The following is a 25903-nucleotide window of genomic DNA, read 5'->3' as shown; positions in this document are numbered from 1 at the left end:
TTAGCTTCAGGAGATACGATGAATGTGTGTGTGGCAGCTATTTTTATACCCATTATGATAAACCTAGGTTTGTTTCCACATGGACAAAAAATTCATCCTCACATTCTTCGTTATCATACATTGATCAGGGCATTTAGAGATGTGTGAGTTGTAGCAGTGAGTTGTGTGTTTTCCTTTCTGTTCCAATCTCTCGCCCATTGTTATCAGAAGAAATATGGGCAAAACAAATTCATAACTTGTTATAAAATTCATAACAGCATCTTTGTTTTAGCTCATTATAATTATGGAATTGTTTCCATGGTAGTCTTTGAAGAAATTTCATTTATTAAGTGCTGATTAATAGGAGGATTCTACTTACTCTTTTATCTCCTCGGTGTATAACATTGATTACAGTAAATCTGGTGTTATTGCAAGCTGAAAGTTGTTATCATTCATGTTTGTACAAAATATCTGTCATTATTCATTTCATTTTATTGCTTTAGTGAAGGCCATATAATTTGAATGCCTAATCTGCATTTTCTATCTATAAAGGACACGTGATTATCATAAATTTAACTAATATTATTAAGCCTGATAAACCAAGTTACTGCAATGGAAGTTCTATTACCTCGTTTTTGTTTTTCATTTGAAAAAAACCACGATGATTTAAGATAAACTAGATTGTTGAGTCTTTAGCGTGTCATTTCTCACTGGTTTGTTTTGTTTGAAAAGAGAAGCTTTTCCATTATGAGAACATCTGAAGCACTCAATTAAAGCAATTTTGTTTCGCTCCTTAAAAGAATAAAATAAAAAGGCTATTTTGCTTTTCGCAGCACCATTGCATTATACGGGAACATAAATAGCAGCTCTCAATATTAATTATTTGAGCAAGGGAAGTTCTTAACAGTAGCAGTAATTCTCCTTTATGAGGTACTAAGAATTCCATGAGAATATGAATATATATATATGCACACACATATATATGAATAGATAGTGATGACTGCAGAAATCTCAGCATGTGAATATTATACCGTTTTCTTCAAAGTTTTCCCGTGCATTCATTTATCAAGGCCCTGTCAGGGCTGTCTCTTCCCAAAATGCACCCCGCAGGCAGATTCTTTCCTTTCATTCTAGCCCTGAAAAGAGAAGAGAAAATATTGGTACTTTTCCCCCCCTCTGAATGCTAGTTCTTCAGACCTTTTGTGCTCATCCTTGCCATGAAATGCAAACTGAATTACTTTGTTATTTATTTGGCTTTTGCTGATAATAGCAGTAACAGACGGCACTGAAGAAGCGGGATAATGCAGATTATGGAATAGCCGTAGAAAAATAGAAATTGGGCAGAAAAAGAAGAGAATGAAATTTAACAGAGTTAAAGGCAGCGTTCTTTAGGGGGAAAAAAATTTTTTTTTTAAACCTGGAAGACTAGCGGTACCTGTTGGATATAATCAGGAATCTGGATTAAACCTGTTGGCTTTAAAACATGTATTTTTCAGTCTCGGTAACTAGCAGACAAGTGGACTTTTCAGTTCCCAGAATTCCCCAGACAGTGGGCACAAAAAGACAAAAAATAGAAAGGAGGGGCTTGTGATATAGTAGAAATATATTTCAACCTCTCTAAAATTATAACCTGTTACAGGTGGCCCTCGACTTAAGATCACAATTGAACCCCACGCTTCTGTTGCTAAGCAAGACCATTGTTCAGTGAGTTTTGTCCCATTTTATGACCTTTCTTACCACAGTTGCTAAGTGAATCACTGCAGTTCTTAAGTTAATAATACGGTTGTTGAGCAAATCTGGCTTCCCCGTTGACTTTAGACTTGTCAGGAGGTTGCAAAAGGGGATCAGAGGTAGGGACTGGTGCTGTAGGTAGGACGAGCTTCATTTTTCTTTCTGACTCCATAATTTTATTTTTAACCCAGCTTTCCTTTTCCTTACAGATTTCTCAGGAGACACAACTTACTCTCACGGCTTACTGTGATAAAAATGAACTAGCATCCTCACCATCCGACACACGCCACCAAAACTTTACTTCAAGTCTGCTGAAGGTAAGTCAGAGGAGAAGTTGAGAATTATACCTTTTCATTCTTCGTTCAAGAAAGCCAAGTCCGACATCTGGGTGCAGCCCAGAGTAGCCTAGGATGAGTCATCCAGAGTCTCTTTGGGAAGATGGGTGATTTATAAATGTGGTGTATAAATACTCCTCAACTTATGACCATAACTGAGCCGCAAATCTATATTTGTTAAGTGAAAAATTTACTAAGTGAGTTTTGCCCCATTTTACAATTTTTCTTGCCGCATTTGTTAACTGAATCACTGCCATAGTTGAGTTAGTAACCTGGTCATTAAGTGAATCTTTGCTTGTCAGAAGGTCGCAAAAGGGGATCACATGACCCCAGGACATTGCAACTGTCATAAATGTGAGTCAGTTGCATCTGAAGCATCTGAAGAAAATCTTGTGACCATGGGGATGCTATAATGGTCACAAGTGTGAAAAATGGCTATAAATCACTTTTTTCGGTGCAATTGTAACTTCATACGGTCACTAAACGAACTGTTCTAAGTCAAGGACAAGATGTACATAAAATGAAGTACTAAATAAAGAGCCACTTTTAGGTGGATCTCTCCTTATTTGTCATGTGGCCTGTGCAACCTCATGTTAATGCTTCTCTTATCCCTTACACGATACTCATCCAATGAAGGTTAAGTTCCTAGCTCTCATGATTTCAGGAGCATTATGCTTTGAAGTGGATGATGCTTGTAAAAATTGAGGGGAAACAAGTTCCTGCAATTTGAATAAATACAAGCCCCTTCCTCTGTAGCTCCCAGTCCTCTACAAAATAGCAAATCTTGAAATATCTTCAAATACTAGGACGAAGCTTCCAAGAAAACAGATAGTAGCTGAAACTTGGAGGCCTCTGGGCTTCATAAAACCCTTAAAAAAAACCATTTCTTTGTAGGGAAGTCAAAAAGTTGTATTAGTCATCACTGACCTAACATGTCATCCTGATCTCAGCTTGATTGTGATGCAACAGTGAAAAAGCCACGGTACCTCAGGAGACGCCACAGTTATGTCAACGTAGCTTTGTCCTCTGGGCTTTGTCCTCAAGGCCGTGCTATCAACTAAGAAGAGTCCACGAGGAACAGCAGTTCCCTTCCTTAAAATGAGGAGTACCGGTTTGGGAATTAGGTTGGGAATTGCATTCTCTGTTGTCCTGATGGTTGCAATCATAATCACCATCAAAAGAGATTCCTTGACTCAGCTCTGTAGGAACCTGGTGTATTTGCCCTCTCTGGCCAAACTCATGTCATCGGTGGTGCCCAAGGAAAATTATGGAAGAAACTACACCAAGAAGACTAGTAGCTCCGTTGTAAAGGAGGAGGAGGAGTCTGATGATGATCATCATGAAGGCAGTGGAAAAGCATGAAACTCAGCAGCAAGAAGATGCCAAATCTAGGCATGGATGCACCCAAAAAATAATAATAAGATTATAAACATGTGAGCAGGACCTGGGTTTAGTGACTGTAGAAGTGTTGTGAGTTTTAAAAAATAACAACACTTTCTAATTATATCTATGTTAATGCTTCACAGAGGAGATACTATCTAAATGTATAGTATTATCTCTGCACTGTTTAGGATTAAGGCTACTAGAAAATCAATTTCCTAGTCCCTTTATGGCCTTTGAAACAAGAACCCTGGAACTTGTAATATTAGTTTATAGTTCAATTTAAAAACACAGGCAATATACTGCCAGAAAAGGTTGTAAGAGTTGATTGCCTGAAAAACCCAAGAAGTGTTCAGGGAAGAAAGGACAACACAAACTTATAAAAATAAATAAATCAAACGTGCCTTGATTTCTTGACTTCCATTGATACGATTGGTCTTTCCCCCCTCCAAGCTCTCTTGTCATGTATAGACACCAGTGATGGAAATGTATTTTTCCAGTTTATTTTTTTTCATCCAAGAGCTGGGCAGACACAAATGGTGAGATGAGGTAGAGAATTCAGAATGGACAAATAGAGTAGCAGAATTGAGGTCCTTGCCTGACCAAGCTGTGGAAGATTCAAAGACAGCCATGCTTAGTCCTCCTTAGATATCGAATTATATTTAAACTAAATTTGTATATCAGTGATTGCATGACCTCTGCAGATACCATATGCTAACTAAATACATAAAGCATAGTTCAAACCTCCACATTGAGTTTTTGGGGATTCTGTTTCAGAAAGCTGACTTCTCATATCCTCCAGTAGGTGATTAATCTGGGATCTTCTCTCTCCCTCTTGGTAGATGGATGTCTTGTAACCTTCCTCCTTCTGCTGCCCAGTTAGCAGCTGCCCTACATGATCCCATGACTCTTGATATGGATGCTGTCCTCTCAGACTTCGTTCAGTCCACGGGAGCAGAGCCTGGTCTAGCCAGAGACTTGTTGGAAGGTAAGAGCTCCTTTATGGAACATCATCCACAACAGGGATCCTCAATCTTGGCAACTTGAAGACTTGTGGACTTCAACTCCCAGAATTCCTCAGCCACGAATTCTGGGAGTTGAACTCCACAAGACTTACGATTGCTAAGGTTAGGGACTCCATACCCACAGGGTGTGGGTTTCCTTCAGTTCCCTTTGCATGTGTTGCAGGACAGGAACCCCCAAATATAGAAGATGCACCTCTCTGGATCTCACCTTTAAACCTTACTAGACAACTCATGACCTGTTGCGTCATCCTTTCCAAGAGACTTCCTTGCCAGATTCCTCATGCCTTCAACCATGGCAGAACAGCTAATGTACTTCCTTCTCTGGAAATGTTGGTTGGTTTGCGTGCTGCGGTGATGCCGTGTGGTTGTGATAATCCATTGGTTGTTTCTGAGATGTTTTTGATGTATGGCAGTGTTATCCTTATGACAGCTTGTGTTGGTTGTGTAAAAACTGTTGACCCTACAATGCACGGTTTTTCAGTTAAAGATTCAGGAACGAAAGCTTTGGCAGTATATGCTGTAGATTTATGTAATAAAGCAGAAGAGGCAGAATTTGTGATGAGCAGATGTTGCAAAGGGCGGTAGATTCATTGTTTTGCAACTATTTTTATTAGCAAGGTTAGATGCTAAGCCGGCTGGACTTTCCTTTGTCCCCTCTTATACCAGACAAAATCAAGGCGGAAATTTCTCAGGACCATGCATTCTCTTCTACAAAATCTCTCCTTCATGCTTCTTTTAAACGAGCCAGGAGTTGAATATTCCTTCACACATCCAGACCGTGACATCTGGGACAAGCCACAAGGATGTCCCATGCATAAAATACACAACTCACGCCATTCGCACAAGGATGTCACATCACATCTTTGGACACACAAGTACCTTTGCACCGTTTCCTTACAACATCATGTTCGGGTGACCAAAAGAACACATTTGTGTAAAGTCAGTGAATAATACACTCATTCTATTTCTTGTATTAAGCCATCTGTAAAAGAACAATCCGCCACCTGTTTTATGGAATAATTCTCACCCACCTCCAGCTTGATAGATTGCTGAATCCAAAGGAGGTGGGATTTGCCACACACTTGTACAAACTATGGAGAAATTCACACGAGAGAAGTGGAAAGACCATCTCAGAATTAGCTATCCTGGGAGAAGCCATCTGCATCCTTTTCAACAACCTGTGTTTACAAGGGAGGAATCCATAGTTGGCCAACACTACATAATATCAAATTCCTTGTCTTATACAGTTCTCCTAATTGAGAAAGATCAAGAAACAAGAACCACACCAATGCCAGGAATGTCTCTTTAAGGCTAGGATCAAGGGTAGAAACCTTGTTGGAAATTGCAACATGAATTTGCAACCTTGATTTGTTGATCCAAGCAGAGTCTCTTTCAATGATTTCATTTTTATTAAATTAATTTAATTTTCAATTAACCAATGGAAGTTGTGAGTGCTCCATCACTGGAGGCTTTTAAGACGAGGCTAGACAACCATTTGCCTGAAATGGTAGAGGGCTTCCTGCTTGAGCAGGGGGTTGGACTAGAAGACCTCTAAGGTCCTTTCCCAACTCTGTTATTCTGCATTATTTTGATTTGAAATGCTTCTTCCCAGCTTTCTGGGCTAAATTGTCATTCATGAGAAATGTCCCTCCTCTCTTTTTAGCTGGTGTATAACAAATTAGGCTTATTTTCTATAAACAATAAGTTATAGAGCAATATTTTATCTTTACCGTCACATAGAGAGTGTTAAATGTAACTTTGCAAGAGGGCCAAATAGAAAAGCAGTTGTGGCTGTGTGTGTGTGTGTGTGTGTGTGTGTGTGTGTGTGTTTGGGAAGAAATTGCAATGGTCGGTCAAGATGGCTGTGAATCCAAACGAAGGTAACATTTAAATAATAGTGGTTTGGAAAAAAAGCAACTTAACTGTTTGACGTCAGCCGGCTTTTTACCATGCCATTTCGAAGAAATGTCAGCTTGGAGGCCTGCCTCGTTGTCAGCCAATTTGTGGAGATGTTGTTCATGAGAGCATGTGGTCGGGGGGAATGTGGTAATTTCTGACTGTCCTTTGAAAGATTGCTAAGAGCGCTCATCCTTCTGCTGTTAATGATGCCCTACTTCAGTAGAAGGAAATTAAATGCATTCTGCTTTGATAAAAACCACTAATCATCTTCGGGTGAAAAAAGCTAAAAATTACTCATATGTCATTTTTTTTCTGGGTGTTTTTTTTTTGGCAGGCAAAGGTTGATCTCTTGAAACAGCAGGATATTGTTCTATCAACTGACAATGCTGCTTGAATTATTGCTTGGAGATAACCGTTTTGCAGGCAGCGAAATAAAGCCGCTACTGTGGCTTTTCCATGCATAGAAGCCAATTGTGAGATAAAATTGTATGAAAGCATTTTCTGCCTTCAAATTGGTTCCCAAAAGTAGCTCCTTCCTTCCTTCCTTCCTTCCTTCCTTCCTTCCTTCCTTCCTTCCTTCCTTCCTTCCTTCCTCCCTCCCTCCCTCCCTCCCTCCCTCCCTCCTCTTTCTCCTCTTCTTCCTCCAATTCCTAAAATTTGCCTTTTTGTTGTACAAAATTTTTGGAATTAGAAAACGCGATCCTTCCTCCAGAATGGTTACGTCCTTATTTTAATCCAGTTATCCTTGTGTGCGTGTGTTTTTTAAAATCATCCGATAACATTTAATTGCCATAGTTTTAGCTCTGCCCCTTTTTGCTGTGTTCTGCCCCCCTCCCCAATACATGGATATTGCGTGTTGAGAATAGACTGGGGAAAGAAAAGGCGGTTTAGATGTTAACAATTAAGGGAGGATTATATAATGAATACTTTAGCGGTTTATTTATTAACAGTGCATTGAAAAATAATAAGGGTCTGATGTGATAATTCACCAGCATTCAAGAGGAAGAATTAAAAGGTGGTGTTTTTTTTGGTCTAAGAATATAACAATGTAAAGGCAACGAACCAGTTATAAGTTGAAGTTATATATTATACGTTAGAATGCAATCCTCAGTGAATGAAATAAAGCAATAAATGCTTTATTGTCTCTTTTCTGGAAAACAGTCTCCTTGCAGAGATCTGTTTAATAAAATATGCCTTTCTTTGAATTAAGCATTTTATATTGCTAGTCAAACACTGATCACTGGACTCATCCAAAATTCTCAGTAAATTCTATTATTTGGCCATTTTAAATATTTTACAGTGTTATGAACCAACGTATACTATCTCTGGCACAGCTAATGCTCTAAATATTTGAAAATTATTTAAAGCTTAATATAATAATTAAATATACCATGACATTTTGTTTGGTTATTTGGCTAATTAACTGTATCAGCATTTATGCTTTCTGTTGATCAAGTACTATATAGTCCAGGTATCTAATTACTAGAGATAAGAAAGCTAAGAGGTCATTTCCTTCCTGGAGTGGCCAGAACATGGATAAAGCATGACCCATCCAGAAACTAGCATTAAGAGTGTTACAGCTTCCCTTTATTGAAGATAATTTAGACTCACAAAGTTGAATGGTTTTTGGTTCACTTTCCTTTTAAAGTTATTCAAATTGGTGGGCCATCATTACTCAGTCAGTTCCATAGATAAACTCTGTGAAATAGGGATTTCTCTCATTTTTTTCCTCCCATAGTTTAGCTGAGGGGGTCTCCAAACGAGATAACTTCAAGATTTGTGGACTTGAACTTCTAGAATTCCTCAGCCGGCTATTCTGGGAGCTGAAATCCACAAGTCTTAAAATTGCCAAGGTTGGAGACTTCTGGTTTAGTTCACTGGCTCATCCGTGCTGATTTCGAGGAGAGCAAAAGAACTGGATGTGTGTTCCATTTTAATCAGCTTTAACATTCTGCTATGTGGTGCTGTTAGATAGACCAACATCTTTCCCAGCATCAGAGCCTTCTCCACAGAGTTGGGTCTTCACATTATGTGTCCAAAGCAGGATACTTTGAGCCTGGTCCTTTGTGTCTTGAGTGAGGAGTAAGGAGATGTGTTCAATGATCCATTGGCTTGCTTTCTTGGCTGTCCGTGATATTCTCAGGCGTCTTCTCCAGCCCCAAAGTCCAATTGTGTCAATCTTCTTCTCATCTTGCTTCTCCAAAGCCCAACTGTTGCTTCCTCTAAGAGGGTCACAGGCAGGGAAGATTGCTGCCAATGTTTACTTTGATACCTTTTACTTCGGTTTAATGGCTCCGAAACAGAGGCTGTCTGCTTCATAGACATCAGCCTGGCCATCAGCATGCCTGTGGAAGTCAACCCTGCCTCCCTTTCTGTGTTTTTAGGCAAAAACTGGGATTTCACTGCTGCTTTGAGTGACTATGAACAGCTCAGGCAGGTGCATACAGCCAACCTGCCCCAGGTGTTCAATGAAGGAAGGTATCCCAAACAGCAGCCGCAGCAAAAGCCGGATAAAGAACCTTCCCAACAGGTGAACAAGAGTGAGCGGCTCTCCTTTCCTAGACAGGAGGACATCTCCCAAGGTAAAGTGGATTTCTGCAGTGGGTTCTGCATGGGCTGCCTCTGAAAAGCACTCCAGTACTTATCTGGTCTGTACACTAGCCAACCGACGTTGCTATAGTCCTATAACAGCTATTTTGCAGTCACTGTATGGATTATTGAGATGTTTCTGGAGGCCATTCAAGGTGCTGGGTTGGACCTCAAGAACTTCCCTTGGCTTGGCATTGAAGGTCTTTCAGGAACATCTCCACATATAGGTGCTTGGCCAACTTATCCAATGTAGAGTGGCTACTGCTCCAACATTTGTGTCGGAAACACCTACTAAGGCATTTCTGGGTTGAAAGGAAAAGCCGATTACATCAGGGGATGCTCAGGGGGCCTCCTGTCATGCCACCATCATTTTATATTATGTAGACTGGCCACTAACATCTTTTCATGGTTTCCCCATGGAGGGAAGGTGAAGGAGGCTGGACTCACAATGCTTTCCTGTTGCGGCTCCCTTGTTGTTACACATCTGTTCCTGATTAGCATGGCATCCTTATAGTTGGTCTTTCAGAAAGTGTTGACTCCACAAAGTGTATTTGCACAATGGCGGAGGGAAGACCTACCTTCCTTCCTTCCTTCCTTCCTTCCTTCCTTCCTTCCTTCCTTCCTTCCTTCCTTCCTTCCTTCCTTCCTTCCTTCCTCTCTCTCTCTCTCTCTCTCTCTCTCTCTCTCTCTCTCTCTCTCTCATCTATCTATCTAAAAAAAGAGGGCTGTGAAAATATTTACAGACCCCTCACATCTTGGACATAAACTGTTTCAACTCCTACCCTCAAAACAGCACTATAGAGCACTGCACCCCAGAACAACTAGACACAAGAACAGTTTTTTCTAAACAAATAATTTCTAAACAAATAATTCCCTCAACAATGTCAAAGTAGTTACTAAGTCTGCATTACTATTAATCTTCTCATCGTTCCTATCACCCATCTCCTCCCACCTTGTTGCTGGTATCCTTAAGATTTATATTGACTGTTTCCTAATACGATTTGATTGCTGATTTGTACCCTATGACTATCATTAAGTGTTGTACCTTACCATTCTTGATGAATGTATCTTGTCTTTTATGTACACCGAGAGCGTATGCACCAAGACAAATTCCTTGTATGTCCAATCACACTTAGAATAGAATTAAAGAATTCTATTCTATTCTATTCTATTCTATTCTATTCTATTCTATTCTATTCTATTCTATTCTATTCTATTCTATTCTATTCTATTCTCTGTTTTATATACCGTGGCGTTCCAGAAAGAACTCCCTGTGTTTAACAAAACAACAAAAACAGAATAAAATATCCCCAGTAAATGAAAAAAAACAATTTCACTTCATTCATTTGCAATGTCCATGGTAACTAATAGCAGAAATTAAAACGACACTGCGCTTAGAAAGACGGTTCCTATGGGAGATGCTCTTGGCCAATACTCCTACACCCTGTAGATGTGGGGCTTAATTGAGAAGGATCACTGTCTTTAGGCCATGGAGCTTATTGCTCGGAGGCTACAGACAATCCCAAAACCAGGATTTATTTGGCAGTAGATAAAACCGGGTCAGCCTCTGGGTCTGCCACAGGCTCCCCCTTGATCCCTTGGGGTGGATAATCAGTTGAGCTGCCTCAAAGCCCAGGTAGCGCCTGCCTTCTGAAGCCCCATTCCATGAACGTCATCCTAGTTTTCACATCTCGGGAAGCTTCTGAGATTTGAGCTTGTCTCTCCTCCTCCTATCTTCTCGAGATTAAAGCTAACTTGACTTCATTCCATCTTCGGTGGTGCTGTCAAGGGTGCCTCTAGATGAGCGGTACTCAACAAGGATGATTACTAAAGATGTATCATGAACTGGGGAAAGGGTTAGGGTGGTTAGGGTTTTATAGTAGCTAGAAGGAAAAGGTTTTATACCAGTTGAAGATAAATCAGGAAACCGAGGAAAACTCTACCTCCAATGATCTTATGTTGACTCCTCCTGGTTGCCCTTTCCTCTGATTGTTGGGTGATAGGGATCTTTGAAAGTTTTATCCTATTCCAATTCTTAGCCAGCTTTTAAAATCATGTGAGAGCAAAGGGTTTTTTATTTAGTTTTTTGTTGCAGACAGAATTTGTGTAATATGTAATTGAGTGAATATAGGGTGGAAGAAGAGGAGGGCAGGAGGAAGACAGAGGGATCCTTGGTGCTCTCTGAGCTTGGTTGTTTTCTTGCAGATGTTACATGACCCAACTAGGGAACATCATCAGTGCTAGAAGACAGCGAGGTTTGCAGAGAAGAAGAGGAGAAGAAGTAGGGGAGGAGGAGGAAGAGGAGGAGGAGGATTTTGGGGTCCTTCATGTTCTCTGAGCTTTGTTGTTTTCTTGCAAATGTTTTAATGACTTAAGTAGGGCGCATCTCATGTCCTCTTCTCCTTCTTTGTTCTCCTGCTTAGAGAAGAGGCTTTCTAGAGGAATCTCTCACGCCAGTTCCGCCATTGTCTCACTCGCCCGCTCTCACGTGGCCACCGAATGTAACAATGACCATTTCTCTCTGGAGATGCCCATCTACACCTTTCAACTTCCCGACCTCAGCGTTTACAGTGAAGATTTCAGGAGCTTCATTGAACGGGACCTGATTGAGCAGGCCACCATGATTGCTTTGGAACAAGCTGGTGAGATAGCCTTCAAGCTGAATTCCTGGCTGCTTTGAGGTGTTCTCGGAGCCCTCCGTATAGCCCAGGATTGCTGAAATGGGTTACTTAAATCAGGAATGAAAGCTAGAGGCCCACTTGGCCATTTCGTCTCTGAAAGGTTGTAAAAGGGTTAGGAAATGCCTGAAAAAGTGATTAAAATGATCAGAGAGAGAGACGAAGCTCTTGCAGTTCAAGTCGAGGCCAAAGAAAAGGCTGTTTTAATCTAATCAGACAGCAATGTGTGGGAGGGTTTGGATAAACCTTTCTAAAATCATGAATAATGGAAGACTATCGAGAGAAAGATGGACTGCTTTCCCCCCCATTCTTACATAATATTGAATATGTCCCCATGAATGTGAAAGAAGATGTTTCTTTAAACACCCAAGGAAATTTCTGCAGTCCGATGAAGACGTGGCTGAGGTTGACAGGTGACTGAGCTTCCTGTGGTCCTCATGAATAAACATCATTATCTCCCTAGAAGCCTTGGCTGCTTCTGCCTCTAAGGCTGCCTTCAGAGAAACAGGCCTTTAAGGGAGGTGAGCAGAGCAGCGTTTTGTCCCAAAGTTTTTTTTTTTTTTTCAAGAGGCAACTGGGCTTTTTTTGTTTTTCTTTGAAGATGTTTTGCTTCCCATCCAAGAAGCTTCTTCTGCTCTGACTGGAGGGTGGGGAATGGAAGGATTTACACTCCTTGCAGGCAGCTGGTCATTTGCATTCTTTCGGAGAGCTGTTGAGGCCAGTTGGAGGTTTGTCTGTGTCCTCAGGGTCACCTGAATGGTGCAACAGCCTGCGCTTGTCTTCAACAGAGAAGGGACACAGGACAGAAAACATCCTGCAGACAAGAAGGCTCCACCCCCATTTGCACCACTCAGGTGACCCCGAGGACACAGACAAACCTCCAAGTGGCCTCAACAGCTCTCCAAAAGGATGCAAATGACCAGCTACCTGCAAGGAGTATAAACCCATATTCTATTCCCCACCCTCCAGTCAGAGCTGAAGAAGCTTCTCGGATGAGAAGCGAAACGCCTTCAAACAAAAACCAGAAAGCCCAGGTGCCTCTTGAAAAAAACACCTTTGGGACAACTGTGACCTGAAGGACGGAGAATCTCCATGGACAAAGCAGTTTTTGTTTCAGTAAGTTTGAAGGTTGAATTTGGATCTGACTTGGTGCACAAGGAAGGGAATATAAGTGGTCCTTGACTTACAACCACAATTGAGCCCCCAATTTCTGTTGCTAAGTGAGACGTTTGTTAAGTGAGTTTTGTCCTATTTTACGATCTTTCTTGCCACGGTCATTAAACTGTTAAGTGAGTCACAGGCTTGTGAAGGGAATTTGCTTCCCTGTTGACTTTGCTGGTCAGAAGGTCCCAAAAGGAGATCATGTGATCCCCGGGATCCGGCCAAGGTCATAAATATGAACCAGTTGCCAAGCGTTTGAATTTTGATCACCTGATCATGGGGAGGCTGCAACGGTCGTGTGAAAAATGCTCCTAAATCACTTTTTCCAGAGCCATTTTAACTTTGGACAGTCACTAAATGGACTGTTGTAAGTCAAGGATCACCTGTCCTGTCCTCTGATGAGCTTTTTGCACTTCAGTTCCTGCACGGAGCAGGTGATGGGCTGTTCGCTAAAAATGAGAACATGCTACCTCTAATTTTATCGCTCCCAAAGGCAGCCCAGCACACTTAAAAAGATGCTTGCCGAGTGAACTCCTAATTTAGATTTAATCAGAGTAGTTGGGCGAGGAAGCGTTCACCAGCTGCTGCTCACTGAACGTGTGTGGAGATTATCAGGGGCTTTTCATAAATTCAGCTATTAGTGCTGAGATTTACCAACGATACACTTTTTGCTGGGCTGCAGAAAACTCCGGTGGTTGTTAGATTAAAAGGCCAAAAGTCGGGTTGGCTTTGTGTGGTTGTAGCTCCTGAATTTCTGAATGAAGTAATGCTGTTTTCAAGCAGATTAGGCAATTAGGAATCACATAATTAGTCTAGGAGTTACGTGAGTGTGGGGTCCTTGGTGCTCTCTCTGAGCTTGGTTGTCTTTTTGCAGGTGCTTCATTACCCAACTAGGGAACATCATCAATGCACTGATGGCATCTAATTGGGTAATGAAATGTCTGCAAGAAAACCACACCGAACTCGGAGAGCACCAAGGAGCCCATCATTCATCCCTTAGCTACAAATATTTTCTTCTATTGGTAGTTAGTGAAGCTTCTCAATGAGTAACTTCAGAGCTAGAAGCTGAATGCAGCGATCAACCTGAGGATAGAGTTTACTGGCTAATCTCTTCTCCCAGTCTCTCTCTTCTCTTCTTTCCTTCCTTTCCCCCCTTAATGGATCCTTCATTACCTTCTCCAAGATTCCTTCACACCTTCATTGTACTGATGGTTGACATTTCCTAGGTCGTCTCAACTGGTGGTCAACGGCGTGTACCAGCTGCAAGCGTCTCCTTCCATTGGCCACAACCGGGGATGGAAACTGCCTCTTGCACGCTGCTTCTTTGGGTGAGCGTCTACGTCTCCTTAGGATACAAGAACGTCTGTTGATTGTCAACCTCATCTGGTTCTTCTTCAGCATTTACGATCCATCCCTTCCTCCTTTCAAATGGGAAAACCTGGCCAGCATCAATATTACTCTTTTCCTTTCCATTTTTTACTGATTCCACCTTACAACCATTCTGCTATTGGAGTGACTCTTACTGTATTCTCATGTTTTATTTGGCTAAATCAACGTGGAAGAGGCTGAGTTGGCCTGGGACCGTACAGTTGGTCTAGGATTTATGCCGATTCCAGGACAATCAAAGATGAGAACTAAAGAGCTCACTGTTTTAGTTATTTCTCCTGCCGCCCTCTTATATGTCCTTGAAATTCAGTATTGCCTATATTCGGGTTTCTCTGGGTTTCCTTAATTGATTAGGGACAGTTTTTATCGGTTTGTATATTGGATTTTAACATTTTTATTGGATTGCTTTTAACCTGCTGTGAACCACTCAGATTCACGTAGATAATATGGACGGCTGTACAAATTGAATAAAGAATAATATAACTTCAACAGATTTTATCTGAAAGGCTTTCACATAATCAGAAAGCCTTCAACACCAAATGAACCATGCCTGTTACTCATTTTACCAGCTGCTTTCATTTTTTCCCTATTTTTGGTTTCTTCGGTGGGGGGGGGGAGGGTTGAAGGCCTCAAGGTTTCTTTCCACCCCTATGGATCTGTGATTCTTCAGATACATAATCCAGCCTTCCTTTCACTTGTAGGGATGTGGGGGTTTCACGACCGAGACCTTGTATTACGGAAAGCACTTTACACCATGATGAGGAGTGGGGCCGAAAGGGAAGCTTTGAAGAGAAGGTGGAGGTGGCAGCAGACCCAGCAAAACAAAGAGGTAGGTGTGCTGGGAGCTTTCAGGGGTCTCCATGGAATCCTTTTCTTGATTTTTGGTGGAGTGGAAGGGGGATGGAGACAAAAAGGCCTTCCGTGCTTGTTTCCCTCGGACCACAGATTTTCTCAACTACCTCAGAGGAATCTGGAAGGCATTATTACATTGCTCTTCCAGTGTGTTGTCTTTCCCAACATGAAAGCCTGTTCTTTGTGCTCAACCTTTGGTACCCAAGTTCTTCTTTTCTTCTCTTGTGGCCTGTTTTCCTTGTCCAAAGAAACAATGGGAGGGAATGAGACCCATCTGTGGCCACTGTTCAAACTCTCTGGGTGTAAATGTGAATTTTGGCACAAAATCTGACTTGGGGTTCCCTTGAAGTTCTGCAGGTTGGAGCAGGACAATGGTTTTCGACCATGGCAGCTTTAAGATGGGTGGGGAATTTTGGGAGTCGAAGTCCACCCATCTTAAAAGTTGTCAAGGTTGGAAAACCCTGGGATAGGACAACCTACCTCCAGCTTCACCTTCTTCTTCACCCAAGAAATATGCAAACCTTGAAGGCATCTCTGTTATCTTTTATGGGCTTCTTCTTCTTCTTCTTCCTCAAACTATGTTTTCTTTCTCTCTCAGTCAGGATTGGTTTATACGGAAGAAGAGTGGGAGCGAGAGTGGAATGAACTGCTCAAGTTGGCCTCCAGTGAACCCCGCACTCACATCAGCAAGAACGGAGGCAGCGGCGGTGGGTAAGTGGATATTTGCCCAGGGATATTTTGGGGGGGGCGGGGGGGGCGGGGGGGCGGGGAGGCCAGCCAAGGGTACATTTACAATATAATAGGAAAAGGGTGCATTGTAGGAAGTCATGTGGAGCATAACTCTAAGTAAGCCAGGGGATCATCTCCTAGCATATAAATACTTTAAATCAATCAAACCACGGACCCCTGCAGAAATTGCAGGATTTCCATGGGGATAATCACAAAATGTCACTCCTGAGGAAGTGTCTTGTCAAGACCAAAGAACAGATTGGTCTGTCCAGATCAGCTGAACTTCCAAGTCACAGACACTATCTATTCTATCTTGTTTCATATTATAATTAATGCTCCCCTTCCCTCCCTTCCCTTCCCCCTCTCCCCTCTCCCTCTTGCTCTCCCCTCCCTTCCCCTGCTCTCCCATTCCATTCCCCCTTCTCCTCTCCCCTCCCCTCCCCTCTCCCTCCCTCCCTTCTCTTCCCTTCCCCTGTCCTGCCCTTCTCTTTCCCTTTCCCTTTCCCTTTCCCTTTCTCTCCCCTCTTAATCCACACTGCTTCTGTATTCAGCCTCTTCTCAGCACTTCTCTCAGCCTCATTCTGTCTTTCTCCGAGAGTTGAGGCCTCCTGGTTTTGTACCTCTCCATGTCCTGTCCAATTAGAGATGTGTTGAAAAGTATTTGCTGGGTTGTTTTTGTTTTGCTCTGTTTTAAAGAGGCCGCCTCTGACAGCTTCCTTCTCTAGAAACCAGAGCATCCCCTGTATTGCTAATACATTTTTAAATGTGTATCACCACAGTTCTCCAAGGGGAATTCAAATCACCTCAAGTTGGAATTGCTGGTCACCAGCAACTCTTCACACCAGATCTCACACAAACTTAAGGAGCCACCTCTTGATCTAGGAGGTGAAGAGATCTCCCCAAGAGATCGACTAAAACCAGCAAAGGCTGTTGCAGAGTTGCATAATGCATTGTAAGCCGCCCTGAGTCTCCGGAGAAGGGTGGCATATAAATTAAAAAAGCAAAGCAAAGGAAAAGCATCACGTTAAGTTGGAAATTGGATGGGGAGAAGAGGGGTGTGTCTGAATTTGCCAAATTTCAATCCCACAGGAGTCCTGGGTCCCAGATTTTGGACACATTGTGTAAGTTAGCCTATTTGAGATATCTTGGTCCCAAAACTGTTGACTTAACGATGCACCGTTTTGACCCGTTACACACAGACAAACAAGAGTTTTAGCAGTATAGATAGATGTATATTAAAAAGGGACGGAGCTTCAAATACACGGTTCTGGCCACAATTTCGTCTTTTATGACCTTCCTGTAGATCCCTCTTCTAGCCAGTAACATCTAAAAAGGGTTGGTGCTGTCCATTACGAGTAGAGGTTAGGCAAACACCCATTCCTTCCGTCTGTTTACTAATGGTTGTAAGTCAAAGTGCAGAAAGAAACCAGGGGAAATCATCTTTTTGGGGAACTTTTTCAAAGCCATCCTACCCAGTTCTTTCATAATAACGTTGCAGAGGAGAATTTCCATCTCAGCTTTTAAATTATAGATGGGCTCATTTCCTTTGGTGACAAAACAGGCTTTCAACCCAAGATACGGTTGCTTCAAAGCGGTCTCTGTTTTAAAAAGAAGAAAACAAAACGACAGATTTTGAAGGGTTCTAGGTTGCTAGCTGCCTCTTAGATCTTTTGTTTTGTTTTGTTTTTAATGAGCAAACAGGCGCCTTAAAAAAGAAGCCAACATTGCCAACTTCCAGAGTTCTGTAGAGGTTTCAATGTCTACCTGCCAGTTCTGGTACCAAGGAAATGATGGTTAGTGGTTCATGTAAGGTGGCTACGTGTGACGGTTCTTAGATTCCAGACAGAAATAGGTCTCGAGGGGTCTTTAAGACCCCTTTGATATTCCTACCTGTCAACTTTATAGACAAAAAATTACCTGCGCAGAACTTACGTACCAAAAATGGTGTATGATGTTATTTAACTCGGGATAAATAGGGCTTCATTATTTTGTTAATATGCAAGGCTTACTGTATTAAGTTTATCTCACGCATGCAACAAAGTACATGCATATATTTGCATAGTAAGTAACTGTAAACTACGGTTGCACATGGCCCCATAAAGTCTTAGATGTGGCCTTCACAGCCCTTTCAGATATTGCTATGAAATTGTATTAGGTTTTTTCTCCCAGACAGACAATTTCTGTGTCAATTTCATTCACTGTAACTGTACCTTGGATCACATTTACGTTTCATGCTGGGAGAAGTCGCTAGTTTTGGAGTCCAGCTCAAGGTCATTTTGCAAAGGTCTTCTCTCAGGACTGTTTCTAGCAAGCATCTGGTACGATAGCGGTTGTGTCTGTTTCTTAGCGTGGAGAATTCTGAAGATCCCGTCTACGAGAGCCTGGAGGAGTTCCACGTTTTTGTGCTGGCCCATATATTAAGGCGACCGATTGTCGTTGTGGCAGATACAATGCTACGGGATTCAGGAGGAGAAGGTAAATTTTCATGGCTCTTTAGACTTTGGATGGTAAACCCAGTGTTTTCCTCAACCTTGGCCATTTTAAATTTGTGGACTTCAATTCCTAGAGTTCCTTCCTTCCTTCCTTCCTTCCTTCCTTCCTTCCTTCCTTCCTTCCTTCCTTCCTTCCTTTGCTTCTGGAGTCCTTACGATGCATTTTGAAGTCTTATCATTCTGATATATAGAGAGAACAGTCTGTATTTTTTTTCTTCATTTGGTTGCTTCACCATTGGTTGATTGGCATCTGCCACTGATACAAAAAACAATGACCCCTACCACAACTGCCTTAAAAAAAGAAGGCCCTGGGGATTGTACCGATTGCTTATCTTGTAGTGCAGCAACTTCTTGTGTGTCTTTCACAGCATTTGCACCCATCCCCTTTGGTGGAATTTACTTGCCCTTGGAAGTCATGCCCAACCGATGCCATTGCTCTCCCCTGGTCCTCGCTTATGACCAAGCCCATTTCTCGGCCCTCGTGTCAATGGAACAGAAAGACCAACAGAAGGAGCAAGGTATGTCCGGCTTGAAATCAAACTGACTTGTCACAAAGAAGGGACCACACAACCTCCCTGGTCAGCCTAGAACTCACCAGGACTGAGATTTAGCCAAGAACGAATCTGCAACATGTCATATTGGAAGATGGTTGGATAGGAAAGCTGTGTGTGCCCAGGTCATCCTGCATTGGGCTGATGGATTGCCAGCGTAATATAGAACTCACAATTCTAGGTCAATTCTAAACTTAAGCATCTGATCGCTAAAATGGCAGCAATCCTTCCCCTTATTATTTCCTTAGGTCCTCTAGCATTTTGCCTTTTATCCACAATAAGAATGTCTCCGGTGTGTCTATACTTTTAATGAGGTTTGTTTCCCCTGAATTCTCTTGAATATTCTCCAAGAGAGAGTTGAAAAACAAGAGTAAAAGCTAACAAGCTCAGGAGCAAATAAAATTCTGCAGGTTGTTATGGAGTCATTGAGACGATTCCTCTGCGTGGAGCAAGGAAAAGAATAGTTATAAGGCCAGGGAGCCCTCTGTTACACCAACAAACAGTTGTGAAAAACAAGATAATCCTTTTTTTGCTGGAATAAAGTCTCATGGCTTTGAATTAAAATGTGATAAAAGACTAAAAACCCCAGTTTAAACTGGTAGGGTAACAGGACTTCATCTGAAATAATTTTTTGAGGCTTTGGGAAGATGATGTGGGGATAAACTCCAAATGGGGAGATCTTTACTTTTCCTCAACCTTCCCCTCTCCTTCTTCATCCCTCAACAAGCTTGGAAAATGCAGTCAGCATGAATTTGATAGGGAAGAGACAATGATAAGTCAAGTGTCATCCTTAAAAATCAAATAAAAACAAAAATAATAACAGTAAGATCAAAGGAACCTTCTCCCCCTTTCCTATCTCTCTGATAGGAAAGGGGGTAAACAAAGCATATGATGAAGGGAACTGATCCATGCATCTTCCAGACATTAAAAAAAGTGGAGAAGGAAATTGGCAGCGTTTGCTTTGCCCAAAGGGACTCTATGTGTTGTTTTCTAGGCTGCCCCTTGATCTGAAGTCCTCCTGCGGCTTCTTTCAATATTAAATGAACTGTCCTCACCAGTTCATCCAAATTGTTTGCTCCCAGCCTAGTTTGGCCTTCATTTCTGCATAAAGGTTTTCGTATGAAGTAGATTATGGATGTTGAATCTTCTCATCTCCATATCCCACAAACCTTGTAGCATTCCTTGCTGGAAAATCAAGGCCAATTGTTTTGTAGATAATTAAAAGAACTTGATTGTATTGAAATATTTGGTTAGGATGATTAGTTAATATTAATTGGAGAGTGCGTTTAACTCTCGGTTAGTCATGTTTGTTGTTTCGTTTTAGTCTTGTGTTTATGTGTTCCTACATTTCATTTCTTATATTGTTTTCCAATCATTATTATGTGTTAATTTTACTGTAAATATTTAATAAAGATATTTTTTTTAAAAAAGAAAAGAAAATCAAAATTTAAGGCTTTCAGGAAGGCCCGAGAAATTTCAGAACCCCAGAAAGAAATCTCACATTGTCTCTCTGGACCTGCTTTTATCGATCCGATGATGCTGAATGTCCCCGTGACGGGATTTTACATCCTCCTGCCAGTGTTTTCTTTCAAGAGGCTTTTCCTGGGAAAGGCAGAAGTGGCTCTCTCGATTTCTAAAGCCTGCTGATGACGGTGAATAAGGGCCAGGCCGAGAAATCCTTTTAATCGTGGATCGGTGGCCAATAGATTCCTAGAAGCCTTTTTTTCACGCGTGTTTGTCAGTTCAAAGACACAAGTCCTCTTTTCTGCCCCGGGGGCTGGCTTCCTCTGATGGGAGAAGCATCATGGCTCCTCTCCCAGAGTGGCTCAAAGCCTCCTTTGATTTCCCCAGAACAAGGAGACACTATGAACGGGAAGAGAAGCTGTGACGGAGGTTGTCTACTTAGCAACAACGTGGGATTAGATGATAATTTTTCTGGCAGGTTGTAGGAGATGGTCGGAAAGAATCGGGAGAGATGACAATTGTCATCTTGTATGTATGTATTTACAGTTGTATTTGTAAATGGTTTTAGGAACAGCGGCAACCCAACTTCTCCAGAAGAAAATGGATATTTGTTCGAATTGGAGCCACCGAGGATTGCAAAGCTAGCGCCATTTTGGATAAACTAATATCCTCAGTAAACATTCTAGAGAAGATCTTCTTCTTTAAAATGCTCCAGATTAAAATGTGTGTGTGAGTGTGTGTGTTATGTGGCTGCTGTTTTGTTAGATCTTGTAGTGGTTCCATCTTGTAATAGAAGAGAATATTCATTCCTCAGGGTTGAACTGGGAGGTCTTCGGTGCTCTCTGAGCTTCGTGTCCCCATATATTTGTTTTCAGCCAGACAAAAGAGGAGATGAATATGATGCATCACTGTAATTTATTAAGTTTGCAGCTGTCTGGAAACCATTCAGAGTCACTGAGGAGAGTCCTGTAAATATTTGTAGCATGATTCGGTCTCATTTTTGCATTTGGCAAGAATATGAAATTGAAATGAACTCCTTACATCTAAACTTTGAAGTTTGACTTAGTTGCCTGTGCTTTCCCAGTGATTATTGTGAGCGTTTTGCCATTTTTAGCTGTGTCCTGTTCATCAGTCCATTGTTTGACCGGGTTACAATTGCATTATTTGAAGATCTGAGGGGGAGAAAGGGTCTTTATACTGGATTGAGTGATCCAGTGGGCTGTTTTTTATTTGCACAGAATCTGTTTCAGTGATTACTGGAGACGGATTGTACTATTTTGCAGGAACCCTCCACTGGTTAAGTTAATTGAATTAAAGGGTTCATTCCTTTGGACGTTTTGTCAGTCTGGATGTATTCTTATGAAAAGTTTGAATTTGGCTATCTTTTTCCTATCTTTTTTGTGGGTTTTGTTATTAGATTGTAGATATAGATTTTAGATTTAGATTAGATTTTAGGTTTTGTTATTAGAATAAAAGTCCGTTCCTACACTGTGCCTGTATGCATTATATATTCCCTTTTTTTGCATGAAAAAGTATACAGTATATTCCCAGTAAAAAAAAATTGAACATATGATGACACACTGGAATGCAAAGATTCCTGCCCGCACCTTACAACATTTCTGTTAAAAATTTAACAGTTAAAAGTGGAAGAACAGGAAGGGAAGAAAGGTAGCTTGGTCATTTCCCCTTTTCCTCTTAATATGCTGCAATTTTATCTAAAGAGCAGGAGAAGAAAGAAGTTTGCAAAATGTTATTTGGTGGTGAAATCTTTCCAGTGAGTTCCAAGCTCATGTTTAATCCTTCCGTTTCCTTCTAAAATATCCTTCACATCAAAACGCCACTTCAAAAAGTCTCCGAAGAACCTAACAGGTGTGACCCAGAATTCTTGACAAAGTTGCATAAGATGTCCTCAGATTACGTGCTGCTTCATTGGCACCTGTAATTAATTAATTAAAAGAGCCACAGCTTTTCAAAACGCTTCATGCTTTTAAACCAGGGCCGGTCATTGCCATACGGAGTGAGCGCCATCTCGTGATATAGGGACAATATGACAAGCCATTTGATTTTCTCCCTTCATAGTTTTGTGTTTATTGATCTGGGTCAGAGGTCTTCAAACTTGGCAGCTTTAAGACTTGTGGACTTCAGCTCCCAGAATTCTCCAGCCAGCTATGCTCCTTGCCAAATTTTTAAAAAACTATAAAGATTACTGGGAATTTATTAGAACAAAAAATGGGTGCAGCTTGTTTACTTTTCTGCTTGTGGCTGATCAAAATATATAGACTGCCATTGCTGTTATGCCATAAGTGTGCACTAGTCATTTAGGGTTTTTTCCCCCCTCTCTCGTTCTTCAGCCATTTCTTCTTCTTTCACAAGTTGTCTTCCTTTCTGATCTTTTCTTCTTTCCTTCAGCGGTGATCCCTCTGACCGATTCTGAACATAAATTACTGCCTTTGCACTTTGCGGTTGACCCGGGCAAAGACTGGGAATGGGGCACGGATGACAGTGATAACATCAAATTGGCCAAGTAAGATTCTTTTTAGTCTCTTAAGATTTCAGAAACGGCCCCTGTGTGTGTCCAGGACACTTGGTAGACTTTGTGGAATGGGGATCGCAAATCCCAGGGAAAGATTGTAGTATTAGTGCTCTTGTAACACAATCAAGAGCCGAGGTGGTGCATTACTGCAGGCTGTTTCTGCTGACTGCCTGCAATTTGGCAGTTCGAATCTCACCAGGCTCAAGGTTGACTCAGCCTTCCGTCCTTCCGAATTGGGTCAAATGAGGACCCAGATTGTTGGGGGCAATACGCTGACTCTGTAAACCGCTTAGAGAGGACTGTAAAAGCACTGTGAAGTGGCATATAAGTCTGTGCTATTGCTATTGCTATCACAGCCAGATTGGGTCTCACCGGAGGAGACACGAATGGGGTACATTTTTCAATCCTCGTGGGGGAACTCCTTTTTCTTGCCTTCCTGGTCGTATCCTTACTTTTAAGATTGCGGTTTGGAGAGATCACTTTGCAGTGTGAACACCTATGGGAATTTCTTTTGTGTAACGTATACGACACTTCTCTCTCTCTCTCTTTTGTGTTCCCAGTTTGATTCTGTCCCTGGAGGCAAAGCTTAACCTCCTGCACAGTTACATGAACGTAACCTGGATTCGCATGCCGTCAGAAACACGGGTAACGTTTTTCCTTTGAGAAAAATAAGATCCTGCTTGTTTGGTTTGAGTTTCCGCTCAGAAACTGGTAACCCAGGGCTGGGCATTCGCACGAGGGCAAAAGGCAGCCTCCTGGCCAGTTGTGTTACAGGAATAACACCTGCACAGCACTCCAGGAAGAATGCTCAGATGGTAGGAAAAATCTAGGAAGCTTCTAGGAATTGCTCACAGTTTTCAGGTAGATAGAGGATTTGGGCTGTGGTTGTAGCATCAGCCTTATTTCAGACGGGGCATGATGCCTAACCAGATTAAATCCATATGTAACTGTATAAAACGTTAATATCTAATTCCTTCCACTGCCCCCTCCCTCACCCTGGATGCCAATGACCGAAAAAGCTTGGTGAAAAATTTTAGAACTTATTGAATGAAAATCAAATAATTCTCCCCCCCCCAATATTAAGCCAGCTGCTGCCCCTGTAGTATTTCACCTGGGTGTGCTGTTAACCAGATGTTATGCACAACAATCCATGCCTTTAAGGATAAATTAGTTTTTCAGAAGCGAAGGGTTTGGACAAACTGCCTGCAAATGTATGCAACGGTTCTTTGTGTACAGTCACTCCCGGTTTCTCACGGTTGTCCTGCTTTCCCTCCCAGGCTCCCTTGGCTCAACCAGAGTCTCCTACGGCCTCAGCCGGAGAAGATGTCCAGTCGCTGGCAGACTCCATGGATTCGGACAGGGATTCCATCTGTAGTAATTCCAACGGCAATAACGGCAAAAACGGGAAGGAGAAAGAGAAGCAGAGGAAGGACAAGGAGAAGAACCGAGGGGATTCGGTGGCTAACAAACTTGGAAGTCTCAGCAAGACTCTGGGCATCAAGCTAAAGAAGAACATGGGTGGCCTTGGTGGGTTGGTCCATGGCAAGATCAACCGAGCCAACGCCGGGAACGGCAAAAACGGGGAGATCGTGGAGAAGGCGAAAGAGAAGAAGTCGAAATCACGTAAAGGAAGCAAAGAGGAATCGGGCCGCTCTGCAAGCACGTCCCCCTCGGAGAAGACCACCCCGTCGCCCACGGAGAAGGCGAGTATCTCCCCTGCGGAGAAAGCCAACTCGAAATCTCCATCCGAGAAGCAGCCGGATTCCTGGAAATACAGCACGGATGTGAAGCTGAGCCTCAACATCTTGAGAGCCGCCATGCAAGGAGAGCGGAAGTTCATTTTTGCCGGCCTCCTCCTGACCAGCCATAGACACCAGTTCCACGAGGAGATGATTGGCCACTACCTGACCAGTGCCCAAGAGCGCTTCAGCGCCGAGCAAGAGCAGAAGAGGAAAGAGGCGGAGAAGAAGGCCGCGGCTCTCGGCAGCTCCTCCTCTCGAAAACTGGACCAAGAAGGGTTTTCCAAGGAGAAGCTGGACTCGTCTCCTCAGGGGAGGGCATCACCAGTGTTGCCTCAAAGCCATACCACTCAGCTGGTTTTAAAGTTCAAAGACCGTTCCAGTCCCACGCCGGCTTCCTTTTCGTCACCTAGCAACGGTGCCAAAAGGAGTGGACCCATCCCAGTGTCTGCCCATTATAGCCATACGCCCCCCGTCCAAAGGCAGAGCGTCATTCACCTGCACGACTTCAACGCCAAGCCATCCAGCTTCCAAGACGACGTCTACAAGCCCGTGGTGGGCACCCTCAAAACGTGCGCCACCTACCCTCAGCAAAACCGCTCATTGTCCTCGCAGAGTTATAGCCCGGCCCGGATAGCCGACATCCGTACGGTCAACACGGTGGAATCCTTGGCCTACGCTCTGCCCACGGACCCCAAGTCGCAAACGTACACCAATGGGTTTAACAATAGCAACGACATTAGAGACAGCTTAGAGTACGTGGACGAAGAGGCTCCACAAACCTGGTTGAACAATGAGAAAAACCGCCAGAGGAGCACGGTTTGCCCTATGTACGCCATCCAGCAGAACCGTTGCAAGACGGAGAATTGCTCCTTTTACGGCCGCCCCGAAACCAAGAACTTCTGTTCCTGCTGCTACAAGGAGGAACTCAAACGTAGGGAGCGGGAGAGTAAAAGGTCCCGGCATTGAAGACCGTGGAGCTCTTCGAATAAATATTTATTTCCTTCTTTTTCTTACTTAGGACATACTGTATGTGGTAAGGGACTGAAAGAGGAAAGACCAGGGGGGGATTCTAGAAAGCGCTAGCTTTTTAAATTTTTTTTTTTGTGGGGGGCAGGGGTGGTGGGCAAGAAAACAAAAAAAAAAAAAAGAGAGAGTGAGGATCCTTGGGTAATCAAGAGTTGGTGGCTTCCCATTTCGTTGGTGTCTTTTTTACATACGCTGGTAGTCAGAGAGGATCTTTACTTCTTTGTCAGTGCTGTATCCGTGTGGTCAAAACTTTACTAATGGTGCCTGAATTCACACTGACATCACTCAGGTAGTAGAAAGATTAGGGGAAAAGTCATAAAAATAGAAGACGTGGTGTGGTAGGTGTACAAA

The 25903-nt window shown here is 42.5% G+C and overlaps 1 protein-coding gene across 1 annotated transcript; it reads left to right on the top strand.

The window, feature by feature from the left end:
- The first annotated feature begins 1919 nt into the window (after positions 1-1919).
- Positions 1920-25539, top strand: OTUD7A (OTU deubiquitinase 7A). Its single transcript, XM_087878296.1, has 12 exons — positions 1920-2027; positions 4268-4413; positions 8734-8931; positions 11362-11580; positions 14004-14105; positions 14865-14992; positions 15614-15726; positions 18092-18219; positions 18605-18754; positions 22661-22775; positions 23345-23429; positions 24062-25539. The coding sequence occupies exons 2-12, from the start codon at positions 4272-4274 to the stop codon at positions 25490-25492; spliced, it is 2811 nt and encodes a 936-aa protein (XP_087734422.1). The 5' UTR covers positions 1920-2027; positions 4268-4271; the 3' UTR covers positions 25493-25539.
- Positions 25540-25903: the final 364 nt, after the last annotated feature.

The sequence above is a fragment of the Pantherophis guttatus genome, chromosome 13, assembly GCF_059756535.1.
Source record: "Pantherophis guttatus breed Tessera chromosome 13, ASM5975653v1, whole genome shotgun sequence".
NCBI lineage: Eukaryota > Metazoa > Chordata > Lepidosauria > Squamata > Colubridae > Pantherophis > Pantherophis guttatus.
This window is presented reverse-complemented; position numbering and strand designations above follow the sequence as displayed.